The sequence below is a fragment of the Apium graveolens genome, chromosome 7 (genome assembly GCF_009905375.1).
Source record: "Apium graveolens cultivar Ventura chromosome 7, ASM990537v1, whole genome shotgun sequence".
NCBI lineage: Eukaryota > Viridiplantae > Streptophyta > Magnoliopsida > Apiales > Apiaceae > Apium > Apium graveolens.
Window position 1 is genome coordinate 42,389,182 of NC_133653.1, and position 14,846 is coordinate 42,404,027.

The 14,846-nt window shown below is 37.5% G+C and overlaps 3 protein-coding genes across 3 annotated transcripts; 1 reads left to right on the top strand and 2 right to left on the bottom strand.

Moving 5' to 3' along the window:
- Nucleotides 1–380: 380 nt before the first annotated feature.
- On the bottom strand, nt 381–983 carry LOC141673531 (uncharacterized). The gene has a single exon (XM_074480281.1). It carries the CDS (start codon nt 981–983, stop codon nt 381–383), a length of 603 nt encoding a protein of 200 aa, XP_074336382.1.
- A 4,790-nt stretch (nt 984–5,773) lies between these two features.
- Nucleotides 5,774–7,481, bottom strand: LOC141672161 (uncharacterized). Its single transcript, XM_074478666.1, has one exon. It carries the CDS (start codon nt 7,230–7,232, stop codon nt 6,447–6,449), a length of 786 nt encoding a protein of 261 aa, XP_074334767.1. The 5' UTR covers nt 7,233–7,481; the 3' UTR covers nt 5,774–6,446.
- A 2,491-nt stretch (nt 7,482–9,972) lies between these two features.
- LOC141673532 (uncharacterized) lies at nt 9,973–11,433 on the top strand. The gene is made up of 2 exons (XM_074480283.1): nt 9,973–10,827; nt 10,921–11,433. Exons 1-2 carry the CDS (start codon nt 9,973–9,975, stop codon nt 11,431–11,433), a joined length of 1,368 nt encoding a protein of 455 aa, XP_074336384.1.
- Nucleotides 11,434–14,846: the final 3,413 nt, after the last annotated feature.

A 14,846-nucleotide genomic window follows, 5' to 3' on the forward strand; every position in this document is an offset into this window, starting at 1 on the left:
AAGTTTTATTCCGCATTGTGCTAATCAATACACTGATATTTATATTTGAGTTAGAAAATTTTATTTCTAGAAAAAGTTTCAAGAATTCCATTCAACCCCCTTCTGTAATTCTTGTCATATTGTAGAATTCTGATCACCTGATTCAGCAATTACATTATGAGCATAAGCAGTTTTAGTCTGTAGCTTTGGCTTTGGTTTTGGATTCCCAAAGAGTCTGTGCGAAGCCGGATACCCGTGCACATAGAAACACTTATCTTTGTTGTGCCCTGACATGTGACACACTTCACAAATCACAGAAGTATCAGTCACAGTTCGTTTACCAGTATTAACCTTCCCATGCCTGTTTGCCGAATAATATATCATATTACCCCTTGATTCTCCTAATTTCGCACAGATAAAGCAACAGAGTATGTAGACACTACACTGGTAGAACTAATATCCCTCTGATTCTCCTCTTGCAATAATAAACTATATGCAGCACTAAGACTTGGCACAAGTGTCATCAGCAGCAAATGACCTCTTATGGCAGTGTATTGATTAGATAGTCCCGTAAGAAATTGCGACAACCTAGTACTTTTACTCAGAACATCAAGTTTTTTATTAACTCCACATGTGTACTTTCTACAATCACAATGAGGTACCACAGAAAAGGCATCTAATTCATCATTTAGAGTTCTAAATTTTGTGAAGTACGCAGATTTCGACATATTGCCTTGATGCAGAGATGCAATTTCCTTTCTCAGATTAAACAATTTAGGAACATTTGTTTGAGCAAATCTTATCGCAAAATCATCCCAAATGTCCTTAGCTACCGTCATATACATTACACTTTGTCGTATCTCAGGTGAAACAGTGTTTAAAATCCATGAGATTACGATATCATTGCAACGATTCCAGTGTAAAAGTAAGGTAGCATTTGTAGGCTTAACATACAATCCATCAATAAAACCTAATTTAAGTTTAGATGACAACGCTATGCGCATAGATCGAAACCACTAGTTATAGTTTTGCTCATTCAATGTAATTGTGACTAGAATCAAACCTGGATGATCCGATGGATGAAGATAGTACGGATGAGATGCATCAATTATCTGCGCTTGTGTTATTGACGATGAATTATTGTAACAACCCAAATCCGGGGTCAAGATTTGGTGTCACGAAAATAATCTTTACATAAAATACAAGAATGTTCAATTAACCCCTTTAAACTGGATCGTTTACCGGTTATGATATAAAACAAGAATCTAATCTTCTACAACTTTCAACAACTAAAATACAAATGAGAATACCTTTGACCTAACGCTCTTGTCATATTCCTCTATATTCTTCAACTTCTTGCAGCGGAGATTTCTCTAACTTCTACTGTCTATCAAAGCTGTTCACTTTTATCCTTATCTGTTTCTGGCAGAAATAAAAATTTACAAAGCAAGAGTGAGCCAAAAATGCCCAGCAAGTATATATTTTGAGTTTCAAACATTAATATCAAAGAAAACTTCCGAACAAAATCTTAAAATAATTTTAAACCATTCTATTCACTTGAGTGAGTTGAGCGAATAAACGTTGGCTGTCACCAGCCTTTAACTAAAATCCAAAAATGACAAGCGATTCCCCGATTCATCTTCTGAATCAGGGTTTTGTCCGATTTTGGGAATCATAAAATCATTCGAGAGAGAATGCCGTTAATGGCGATCAACAACAAATTAGACTGGAAACTATTTCGCATCTATATTCTGCTGATCAGTCAGAATATAATGCAGATCTATATCTCAATATATAGATCCAGTCGGATATCCAGGCACTACGGCCCATCTCGAGGCACCAGTCATCCAGGTCCTCAAGATTAAGACACACTTAATCCTCAAAACATCATCATTATCCAGCCCATGGAGTATTTTGATGTCAAATCATTTTGAATTCAAAATATCCCAATTCAGGGTTCGCAAATAACCCGAAAGAATGGGTATTTGCTCACGAGAGCAATCGAATTACAGGAACAATAATGAAAGGAACGTGCATAATCAGAGTAATTGCAGCGAAATGTAAAACAATTAACTATTCTGAACTTTGAATAGGAGCGAATAAATATTTGCAGTATTTAAAAGAAAATTCAAGAATACTTACAGTATTTAAAAGAAAAATCCAGAATACTTGCCTCAATAAGCTTTAACCGCTATTGACTTTGGTTCGACTTTGATCGTTCGGCTTTATCGTCAAACTACTATCCTATTCTGGATACGATCCCAACATTCAGACCCTTCAGTTGGAACTTCGTTGATCTCGACGTCTAATCACTAGATCGTTCCTAGTCCGATGTCACGTCTTGGGTCTTCCGTTTAAACCTACAGGGTTGAAATACCCTAATTCAGATAACCGCTTAAGCTTAACATCAAATCGTTATCCTATTCTACCCATACGATTTCATCACCGAATTCATATTTATATGTATTATCGAAATACACATAGCAATTATGGTTCACATCTTCGAAACTCGGTTCAGTATTTATTTTCAGAAAATACGTATATTTGTTATTTCGAAAATAGGGTAATCGATTACTCACGAAATATCTTGTCAGGTCACGTAAATAGGTTTCATAAAGTTCAATTATATCCTCGTTCGACGTTACCGACAATTACAGGTTACGTTCCCGTATTTTCGGAATTTATTTTCCCGAAAATCGGGCAGCGTTTCCTCTATTTATCAGCCTACCCGTCAAAATCAAATCGACGTTAAATCACAACAACAGTCACAACATAATTCAATCCACAATCCAATTACCAAGTCCCAAACTCCGATTCGCTTAATTATTATTACTATTCGTATTTTGCATTTTTATTTGTATTTTTATTTTATTCGCATTTTCATTTCGCAACTAATTTACCAACTATTTTTATTTAATTAATAACGTAGGACTCAGATTAAAACCATCACGGTCCACCGTCGGCTCGCCGAAGCTCATCGCTGACGGCGATAAAATTCGCGGGTTTTCGTTTATTACGGACATCCGACACGAATTCCATCGATTAATTATTATAATATCCACACAAGAATCTTTTTATTTCACGAATTACAATCAAATGATTTCTGCAGAAAATTGAAATAAAAATATAATTAATAACAGTTTCGATTCAACGCAAGCACACGCGCACAACACCCGTCAACACAAGAGCTCGCACAACAGGGAATCACAGGGGGCATAACTGGAAAACAAAGCACGGCAAGAACTGAAAACACATCAGAACACACACATATATACGCAAAACACGCACACGCGCCGCCCAACTCACCACCATCTCGCCGTAAAACCGAGGAGAGGCGGAGATTCAAGGCAACACAGTAGCACCATCGACATATACACGCAAGCACACACCTTACAGTATACACACACACGCACTCTATACACACACCAAACGGAAACAAGCCGGAATATATAAAACGGCGACCGGAAGGAATAGGGTAAACGGAGGCAGAGGGGAAGCAATTGCGGTGAAAGAAAAGAAATTGAGAGATTGATGAATAAAGAGAGAGTAAGAGAAGAAATCGAGAGGGAGAAGAAGAGGGAAGAAGGAGAGAGAGGAGAGATAACACGAGAGAGAGAGAGAGATTGGAAGGATGAGAGAGATGAGGGTTGTAATTATCCTTTATGTTAATCATTTTTATTATAATTTCTGAATTCGTACCGAAATATAACAATTTAACGATCCATTTACGAGTAACATAACTCGAAAAATTTCCAAATTACCTTTAAAATTTATCAAAGTAATTAAAAATTTAATAAATAAAATTTTCATAATTTTTTGAAATATTTTTAATGATGCGTAACGTACCCGCATTTATCGATTATACGAATAAATGTGTGGGTGAATAAAGGCCAGAAAATTGTCAGAATCATTTTAAAATGCTTGAAATATTTGAAAGTTAATAAAATAAAATTTTCATTATCTTTGAAATATTTTGAAATTAATTATTGATTTTACAATTAAATGGAATCAGAAAATCATTTAAAATTAAATAATTGATAAAATATTGATTTCTAAATTTTATAAACCCCTAAAAATAATAAATAAAATTATAAAATAATAAAAATAATTTTAGAAATGATTTTAACATTTTTAAGAATAAATATTCAATAAAATCACTTTAAAATGAATTAAATGCATACAGCTCGACAATTATTACAAAATTAATCCTTGCGTCCAACAAATCACAATCAATTTTTAATACAACAACACATAACCAACAGACCCGTCACATATTTTATTTATATAATAATTCGATAATTACATTTACAGATTGGATCCGAAAATAGGTTACTTAGCCGCTAAGTAACTAAAATGACGATACGATTTTAATACAAAAATTGGATAATTATCAAAACATAGACTCTTATAAAATACTTTATACGAAATTAAGATGATAATGTCTCGCCTTTTGAGAATATGGATTTTTTATCGATATATAAAATGATTTGCGCATCGAAAATTTCACAGTGGGACTTGTACCGGTCAAACCGTACCCCGGATCGACAAAGTCAAAACACGGAAAGTGTTCAGAATTATCAAATTAGGTTAGGAAGGAATTTTCAGAAGAGTTTCAGGTTGTAAAAACGCAAAAACGATTGAAGTGAGACGATTTCTGATTCTAAAAATAAATTTGATAACTATGTAAGAATAATCATTATTAATTTTATAAATCCTTATAAAATTATATAATAGTCCAAAATTTACCAGAAAAATGCCAAAATTATCTATATTAAATTCTGGATAATTAAAAATTAAAATATCTACATTTTATCAGAAATAAACATCCAAATATTAATATCAATTATCAAATAATTCACCAAAATTCACATAAAAATCACATAATAATTATTTATTGATAAAGACAAGTACATAATATTTCCCAGGCGTTACAATTATTTCCAGTAGCTGCGTTCAAATATGATGGAGATGATGCCATTTCCGATTCAAATTTGCAGAAAAACCTCAACAGATTGTGTCAGAAAATGAGTAAAATACTAAACAATCGAATGAGATTACTCAAAAATTGTAAATGAATGATGTTCTCAACAGCGGAATAAACGACAGAGATCTGTGCCTCTGATACCATGTCAACTCCATTAACGGAGCTCAAGAAATATGAAGAAGAAGACTCTTTCTTTTATTGAATGAATGTGAGATAAGTTTTTTTTACATATCATTTGAATCTTAGCAGCTAAGTTTCTTTTTATGCTTTGGAGTATATGCTCCTCACTTATAGTACAGAAAATAGACAGCTAATTGACAGCTGTTATAATTAACTAATCTTGTACAAGAGTAGCTGTTGACTTTATTGATTGACTTGTTGACTGATCTTGCTGCCTTTGCTGGTTGATTTGCATAGTCTCATCACCCTATTGAAATTTGCTATATATATATGAAGACTACAAGACCCTTATAATTTTTCCGTATAAATGAAGCCCTCCTCTCTCTAAATTCCTGGATCGGTCGCTGCCTTTGCTTTAGTTCCTCTTAGAAGATGGGATTAAGCGTACGTCTTACTATCAGTCGGTCACATACTCACACGTTGCACACTCTTTCTAATAGGTATATGGATATGTTAGTTTAAGCTGAAGCCTTGACTCCTCTTGGTAGACTAGTAAGATTTTAATATATTTACTTCAATTTTGATTTGTGTTTGGCGCTAAAAATGCTCGTCGCAAGTTGCATCTTTGTTCAGAAATAAGTAAATAAGTGAAGTTGTTAATAGGCACAACCATTAGTTGAATAAAGTACCACACAAGTCACCTCATAACCTTACAATATAAATTCCACAGTTTTCCTAGAGCAATAATTTGCAGCGACTTGGTGTTATAATAGGAACTACTGATATTGATCCCGATGTAGCTTCCGAAAACAAACGTAGGATTGCTTGATTAGATTTAGATGCATCCACCCTATTGATGTATTTCAGTGACAAAATCGACTATTCCTCAACTTACAACCATCACATTCACTCTCTCCACTCCCTTGTCCATTCTACCCAAAATGGCTTTAGTTTCTCTATTATCAATATCTACTTAAAACAGCAATATATTACTTAATTAATTTTGGAAGAGTAAACAATGAATTCAAGTAAAGGATAGATCCCTCTCATGAATTCAAATTTTATGTTATATAGACCGATAGTTTGGCTTGCTTGGGCCAATATCCTTTTAATTCCTGTTCTTTCGATAACAAGAGGTTGAACGCTTTTTTCAGGCACGAACGCATATTTGTTAATAAAATCAACCAATGTTTCTTCCTCTGTCTTCTTAGTCTTCTTGACGACCAATAAGTCGGACGTAATGTAGGAATTTGTAATTGCATGATTTGATCATAAAAACGTCAAAGTTTCGATGAAAGCACTAGTGTACAAGTACTAGATTTTTTGATCACTCACAAGAACAGACACAAGAAACAAAAAATGTCTAATACAGGCCGGCAAATTCATTATTTCTCCCAGGAGAAATGTCAATTTCAATAAGACTGTCTTCTTCATCGTTAAAAAACTGGCTCCTTCTCTTCCCATCTAATGCAATCTCAATCAATTCTTCTCCCTTTTCACCCCACCTGAAAGTTTCTGATGCACCATCTGTCGACTCCCAGTTCATGTCCATCGCAAAATCATCATCCGATGAACAATCACTGTCTGATTTAGGATAATAAAGTGATAAGGAAGGATACCTCTCAATGCCCTTAAAGCGATTCTCATTTTTATCATTATCTTCTTCTTCGTCATCCTCGTAAATAATCTCCAATGGTGCTTTTACATTCCACTCAACAAACGAGTTCTCCACATTTTCAAATTTGAAATCGCATGAATCCAATGTATAAGTCTCATCATTTGAAAGCTCTGTATTCTTTGTAGTGGACATAACGTTTGTGTACATTTTACCCTCCTCCTCAGTCGGACATAGTGTGTATGCTTGGTTTGGTTTGGTTTTATAACTCGATTCATTGGATTGTAGTGCCTCCAAGGAGTGCGATTCTTTTTTATTGTCTTGAATTGCTCCTAATCTTAGAAGATAAACTAATAAAACTCCTGTCGAAACGAAAACTGGGGAGAAAACTATATTCAAGAAAATTGTAGGAAAATAAAGAAAGATCAGAATGTAGAGTGTAACGATGCTAGAAAAGAGATGATCATTTAAATCAACTGTTTGATCAAATGTAGAAACTGAATGAAGTTGAGATGATGATGACTTTAGCTCCATGAAAATTTAGTGAGAAAACAAGAAGAAAATGAAGAAAAGAATGAGAAGCAATGAAGGTGATGAAAAGTGAAAAAGGGAAGATGCTTTAAAGATTGTAAAAAAGATAGATAGTTATGGATTTATGGTGAAGAGATAAGAGAAAAAAGGTGGAAATGGAATGGTTTTAATGACTTTTTATCAAGGGAGGGGATAACTTGTGGGTTAGGGTGTTGCATGTGGTTTGGTGGGGTGGTGCGTTAGAGGAAAAGGGTTTGGAACAAGAAATATATATGAATGATATGAATGAATAATAGTGTCTAACTAATGTCTTTGCCCAGCTAATGAACTAAAAGGACCAGTTCAGTTTGACAAACTATGCCATTAGTTTCACTTGAATGGTTTATAGTTGCATGATTGTGGTATCTATGCCTAACTAGTAACTGTACATGTACAGTGATTTAACTGTTGATAGTTGGGTTTAATGTTGTTATTAATGCTCAGATTGCTCTGTGACAAAAGTTTAAATTATTGGACACATGATTAGGGGGTGTTTGACCCTAAATTTAGTTTGGTCAACATTATTTTATATATAGTGTCAATTCAAATTAATATTATCTTTAATAAAATAGTTACATAGATTTTTCTGCAATGGTTCGTCCGTTGATGTGCACTTAAACTCTATATAAACTAATAGAAGTTAAAATTATATCTTTTTTATATAATATATGTAACGAGTTTTTTATACAAAACTTTGGTCATGTCAAAATAATTTCAATTATTAATTTAATATATTAAAAAATAGAAGGTTGAGATTATATTTTATTAGAATAAGTATATATTATTAATACAATTATAAATTGAAAATGATTATATTATTCTACGAGTAATACTACCTTCCCAAAAAAATATCAAATGATGTGGCATACATATGGTGAATTTTGATTTATGGGCATATATTATATATGCGGGTCCCATTATTTTATTAGGAAAGTTTCTATGTACTTGACCCATTAGTATTTGGAAAAAAAAATTGGGCAACCCGAAATTAGAAAAATACACAATCTTAATATGAAAATATTTGGGGAACCTATCACTGGAGAATACTATTCAAATACCAATTGTGAAACAATATTTTAATACAATGTTAAAGAAAATATGATTAGAGATTTAATTAACCATTAATATGAAAAAAATACATTGTTTTACTATTGTTCAAAAATCAAAATATGATAAAATAATACAACAGTAGATAGAATATGATTATATATTGTAATATATAAAACTATAATTCAATTTCTCATTCGTATATTTCAATATATGCATATTTATTGTAGCAAAATTACAACAAACCAACAATAACAAAAATAATATTGAAACATAGTCGAAAATGACAAAATATATGTACATTAAAAAAATTTAGAATTAAATTTTAAAAATTTTTAGAAAATATAAAAAATAATAAAAATCGTATATCACACAGGTAATAAGCGAGTTATTAAAGATAAATTTTCAATCACCGCTTGAATCGATAGATAAATTAAATTACATAAGTCAACAATAGTCAGGACGTGTTTGCTAATAATAGCTTATTTCATTTTTATTATTAAAAAATTCATTTTCCCCTCCCTTTTTGACTTTTTTCTCTCACCTCGTTTCTTTATTCTTCGTTTCTTTTCAAAATAATTATAATTATAATAATAAGAAGTGGGTTTACAAATCATTATTAGATTTTAGAAATAAATTAATATCTTAAATCATTAAAATTTATTATTTTATATATACAAGTAACACTGACGACTGACGTTGGGCTTGCTTGCTTAAGTAGTGTTGGGCCAAGACATTACAGCCCAAATGAGTTATAATTAGAATAATTGTGAAACATAACGTAAAGCCCAAGAAGGCCCATTTTGTAAGAAAAACCCATTTGGGACTTGGTATAAATATAAGACAACAACCTCATTTGAAGGGGTTGGAAAATTAAAGTAAAGAGATCATATCCTAAAATTATAGTCTTAATAATATAATAATATTGTAGACTTATCATTTGGTGCTAGAAGGAGCTTTGCTTTACAGATCCAACTGGAATATGATTGTGGAAGAGCTTGATCCGGGAACGGCCGGACCAACTCAAGTGAAGGAGTTGACGGCAGAAATTGCCGCCGACCCCTCGACCTACGATGGTCGTGAGCTTCCCAAGCAACCGACATTAAAGCCGAAATATTTGTTTCCTCCACCTAAAGGCCCTCCTGAGGATCAGCCGGGGAGCTTAAAAGATACACGTCAAAGAGACAAGAAGAGAAAGTCCGTCTCAGATCAACGTTTCAGAGTACAAACCTCCAAAGGTAAGAAGGTTCTCTCAAGCGACATACGACTACATCTAGAAAAGAAAGAAAGGTTAAAGGCTCAAAACCAAGAAAATCCAGAAGAACCAGAAGAACCATTTGATTCAGATGTAGAGCTAGAACTGCTAGAACGTGAGACTCGGAGGCTGCAGGCCAAACTCGAGCGAAAACGTGAAATTCACCGTCGCCGTCGAGAGCTCTAACAAACAACAATACAAAATAAAGAACAAGATGATGAGTTTTATGATGAAGACGATGATGCTGAATATAAGTATGAGTCATCGGCAGAGTCGACATATTCACAACCGCGTGAACGTCGACAGCGGACAGTGTCATCCGTCGAGGTCTCGCGTCAAACTGAATCCACAGAGTCCATCTCCCATGAAGAATTTGCCAAAATGCAATAAGAAATCGCCCAAATGCCTAACATCATGAGGAATCAATCAGGATTTGAAACTGTCTCTGAAAGCCCTTTATCTATCGTCCTCGAGAAAGCGCGCATCGACAGGACATTAAAAACTCCTTCCCTCGATCACTTCGATGGATCTTCAGACCCGTTGGCATTTCTCAACACATTCGACGGACGAATGGTTTTCTTCGGCCACTCTAAAATCGTCCGTTGTCAGTTTTTCTCTACATGCCTTCAAGGCACAGCACTCCGATGGTATAGCAATTTGCCTCCTCGGTCCATCGATTCATGGGTAACCTTAAAAAGCAAATTCCAGGCCCGGTTCTCCAGTAACTACAAAGGCATCAAGGTCACAGCATATTTGATGATGATGCACCAACGCTCAGGTGAGAGCCTTCGCAGCTTTTTAACCCAATTCAGGGAAGAGATCGCCGAGATTCCAGATTTAATTGAACAAATGACCGTCAACTTCTTAACGACAGGTATCGATAAGTCACGACATGGATTACTCCTAGAAGAAATTTTTGAAAAAAGGACAAAGACTCTCCAAACAGCATTCCAAATTATCGAACATCGTATGATGCTACAAGAAGCAGTGAGCTGCATTCAGTCACCCCGACGCTCTTCAAGGCATGAACGTCGTCGTAGCTATAGCCCGCGATCTCCCGCGCGAGAGAGACGCCATGAGCGTCATCGAACACCACTGCCACGTGTGGATGATCGCCTTCTGAGGGATAGAAGGGAAAGGGACTGGCAACCCCGCACTCGACCAGAAAAAGAGTTCACTAAATTGAACACAGAGAAGACAAAAATTCTGGCAGTTCTAAAAACAGAACCAGACTACAGACCACCAAGGCCCATGAAGGCTGGTAGACCCCCCAGTTCCAGATATTGCGACTATCACGAGGATACCGATCACACTACAGAACAGTGCTTTCAACTTAGCAACCTCATATAGGGAAAGATCTGTCGGGGACAGTTAGTACATTACGTACAAGAAGAAGACAATCCTAGATATCACCATCGAGATGAAGAGGATCGGGTCATTGACGTCATATTTGGAGGAGCAGCTGCCGGAGGATTCTCTCACAACTCCAGGAAAACATACGCTCGAGAAATCTTCAACGTCAATCCCTCGACAGTTAAACGCCCTCGCGCGAACTCGACTCCGGTCATTTCCTTCTCCGATGATGATTATCATCCGGGGCTCATTGAGGGTCATCAAGATGCTCTTGTCATCACAACCCGAGTAGGAAATAATACTGTGAAAAAGATGTTGGTCGACAACGGAAGTTCTGTCGATGTTCTCTACCATCACACCTTTTCGTGGATGGATATCGGAGATCGACGACTCGAAAACTCCCGAGCACCGTTGTACGGATTTACCAGAAATGAGGTCCATGTAGTGGGGGCCATTGATATGCCAGTCCTCTTTGGCTCACCACCTTTGCCAAATTTGGAAGGTCGTTAAATTTCTTGTGATCAGTGCTTCTTCCAGCTTTAATGCCATCCTAGGTCGTACTACAATCACAGCCCTAAAGGCAATGACCTCAATCTCCCATTTGAAGATGAAATTTCCCACCGACTTCAGCATCGGAGAAATGATTAGAGATCAGGTGACCGCGAGACAGTGCTACTTGACAACAGTTTCCCCAAAGAAAAAGGGGGAGGAAGATCTAGGAGTTAACCAGGTACTCGAGATCGACCCCCGCAACTCAATTGAATCTACAAGCCAGAATTCATGCTTTCCTACAGAAGAGACTGAGGAGATCGAAGTGGTCATCGGCAACCCAACAAAGACAACCAAGGTGGGAAAAGGACTCCCTGAACATTTGAAGCAAGAGATCATTAACCTTGTTAGAGAATTCGTCGATATCTTCTCCTGGGACCCGAAAGACATGCCGGGAATTCCCGAGGTCGTCGCACGCCACTCCCTTCACATCAACAAAAACATTGCTCCAGTACGGCAGAAATGTTGAATATTCTCCGACGAAAAGAGGGCAGCTATCGATCAAGAAATTGACCGACTCCTCGAAGCTAAATTAATCGAGCCCGTCCAGTTCCCCGCATGGATTTCTAATATAGTTTTAGTCAAGAAACACAACGGAAAGTGGCGAATGTGTGTCGACTATTCTGACGTTAACAGAGCTTGCCCCAAAGATTTCTACCCATTCCCAAACATCGATCGGCTGATCGACTCTACAGCAGGAAATGAACTCCTTTCTTTTATGGATGCGTTTTCAGGGTACAATCAGATAAAAATGGACTCTCATGACTGGGAGCAAACGACATTTATTACTCATAGGGGGTATTCGGATATCGAGTCATGCCTTTCGGGCTAATAAATGTCGGCGCAACCTTTCAACAGATGATGGACACGATCTTTGGATCGCAAATAGGGAAGAATATGCTAATTTATGTGGATGATATGATAACTAAATCCAAACTCGTCGTTAACCACTCGTTTGACCTTCGTGAGACCTTTGAGAATGCCCGAAAACATAGCTTGCACCTTAATCCCAGCAAATACTCCTTCGGACTTACATCTGGAAAATTTCTTGGATTTCTGGTCACACAGCGAGGCATCGAGGCCGACCTCGCGCAGAAAAAAGATATTCTAGAAATGGACGATCCAAAATCCGTCAAAGACCTACAAAAGCTCATAGGATGCATAGCGGCCCTTCGAAGATTCATCCATCAGTCGTCCAAAAGGTGCCTCCCATTCTTCGCCATCATAAAAAAGGCTTCAAGATCAACACCATTCGAATGGAACAATGAGTGCAAATCTAGCTTCACGGAACTCAAAGAATTTCTGACAAATCCTCCCATCCTCACTCGGCCAATCCCGGGCGAAGCTATGCGTGTTTATCTGTCGGCATCCGACGAAATAGTCGCAGCTGTCCTTGTCCGAATCGACGAAGGAAATGAGGTTCCCGTATATTATATTAGTCACTCATTGCGTAATGCTGAAACTCGATATCCTCAAGTTGAAAAGCTCGTGTACGCCTTAGTCATCGTCAGCAGAAAGCTTCGACATTACTTTCAAGCAAGGGAAATACACGTGTTGACAAATGCACCTCTCAAAAGAATCTTGCACAAACCTGATATGACGAGAAGGCTCGCGGCATGGACTATTGAACTGAGCCAGTTCTACATCGAGTATAAGCCACGAACCGCCATAAAAGCTCAGGCCCTCTCAGATTTTGTAGCAGAATGCCAATTCAAGGCTAAACGGTCGAACCCCGAGGAATCTCAGCTACGACCATGGATATTGTTCGTTGATGGATCATCGACCATGAATTCGGGGGGAGCAGGGGTAATTCTTATCAGCCCAGAAGGATTTAAGATCCAGCAAGCCCTTAAGTTCGAATTCCAAGCAACAAATAACGTGGCCGAGTACGAGGCATTAATTGCATGTTTAAAACTGGCACCGGACCTTGAGGTAGACATTATCGACATATTTGGCGACTCCCAGCTGGTGGCCAAACAAATAAGCGGAGAGTTTAAAACTCACAATGAAAACATGGCTAAATACCTCACAATCACACAAGAGCTGCTCAAGAAATTCTCCTCATGGAAACTCTCAAATGTTGATAGAGCGGAAAACCAATGGGCAGATTCCCTCGCCAAATTAGCCTCATCTAATTTAAAAATAAATCTCGACCCGGTATATGTTGACACCCTGACATCCCCAGCTATCGACGCACCAGCAGTTCACTTCGTTCAGAATAATCCTGACTGGCGAAATCCTATTCTCGAGTATATCCTAGAAAATAAACTTCCCACAGAGAAAAATGAAGCTCATGCGGTCATGTTTAAGGCAAGGAACTATTGCATGATTGGTTCAGTGTTGTATCGACGCGCTTTAACTGAACCACTTCTCCGATGTTTAAGCCCTGAAGAGGCCGACCAGGCAATCCTCGAGGTTCACACGGGAATATGCGGCGAACATCCCGGGGAAAAGAGCTTAGCTCTCAAAATCATGAGACAAGGGATGTATTGGCCCACACTTCGAAAAGATTGTGAAAGTTATGTTCGCAAGTGTCAGGCATGCCAACAACATGGAAACGTGAGTCATCGACCCACGACAGAGCTCAACTTGATTCTCACCCCCTGTCCCTTCTATCAATGGAGGATCGACATCGTGGGACCTTTTTCATGGTCCAAAAGCCAGTGCCAGTACATCGTGGTCGCAGTCGACTATGCAACAAAGTGGATCGAGGCAAAACCTCTCTTCAAGATTAGAGAAAAAGAGATGATTGAATTTTTTATGGAATATGTGGTGTTTCGATTTGGAATCCCAAGGATTTTAGTCTCGGACAACGGAACGCAATTTGTAGGCGCACAGTTCGAAAAAGCCTTAAGCGATTTGAAAATCCAGCACATCAAAGCCTCGGTTGCGTACCCACGGGCCAATGGCCTTGCAGAAGTGACGAACAGAACCATCCTACAGGGGTTAAAGAAAAGAATAGAAGAAATTCCTCATTGTTGGGTTGATGAGCTCCCAAATGTGCTGTGGTCCTACAGAACAACTCCTCGAAGTGCAACAGGGGAAACACCTTTCTGCCTCGCATATGGCGTCGATGCTGTTTCGCCAGTCGAGATTAGTCTGATCTCCCCGAGGATCGAGGTCTTCAATACTTCTCTCAAATATCGAAGGCTTACGCTTTCACAATGACCTGCTTGAAGAAATAATAGAGGAATCTAGACTGTGCATGATCGCAAAACAGGAAAAGACAGCAAAATACTTCGACAAAAAAGTCAAAAACAAGCGACTCGAGGTTGGAGACCTTGTCCTTTGAGATTCCGCCGCGTCACAGCCCACCATCTCAGGGAAACTTAAACCAACATGGGAAGGCCCATACAAAGTGTCGAAGGTCGTCA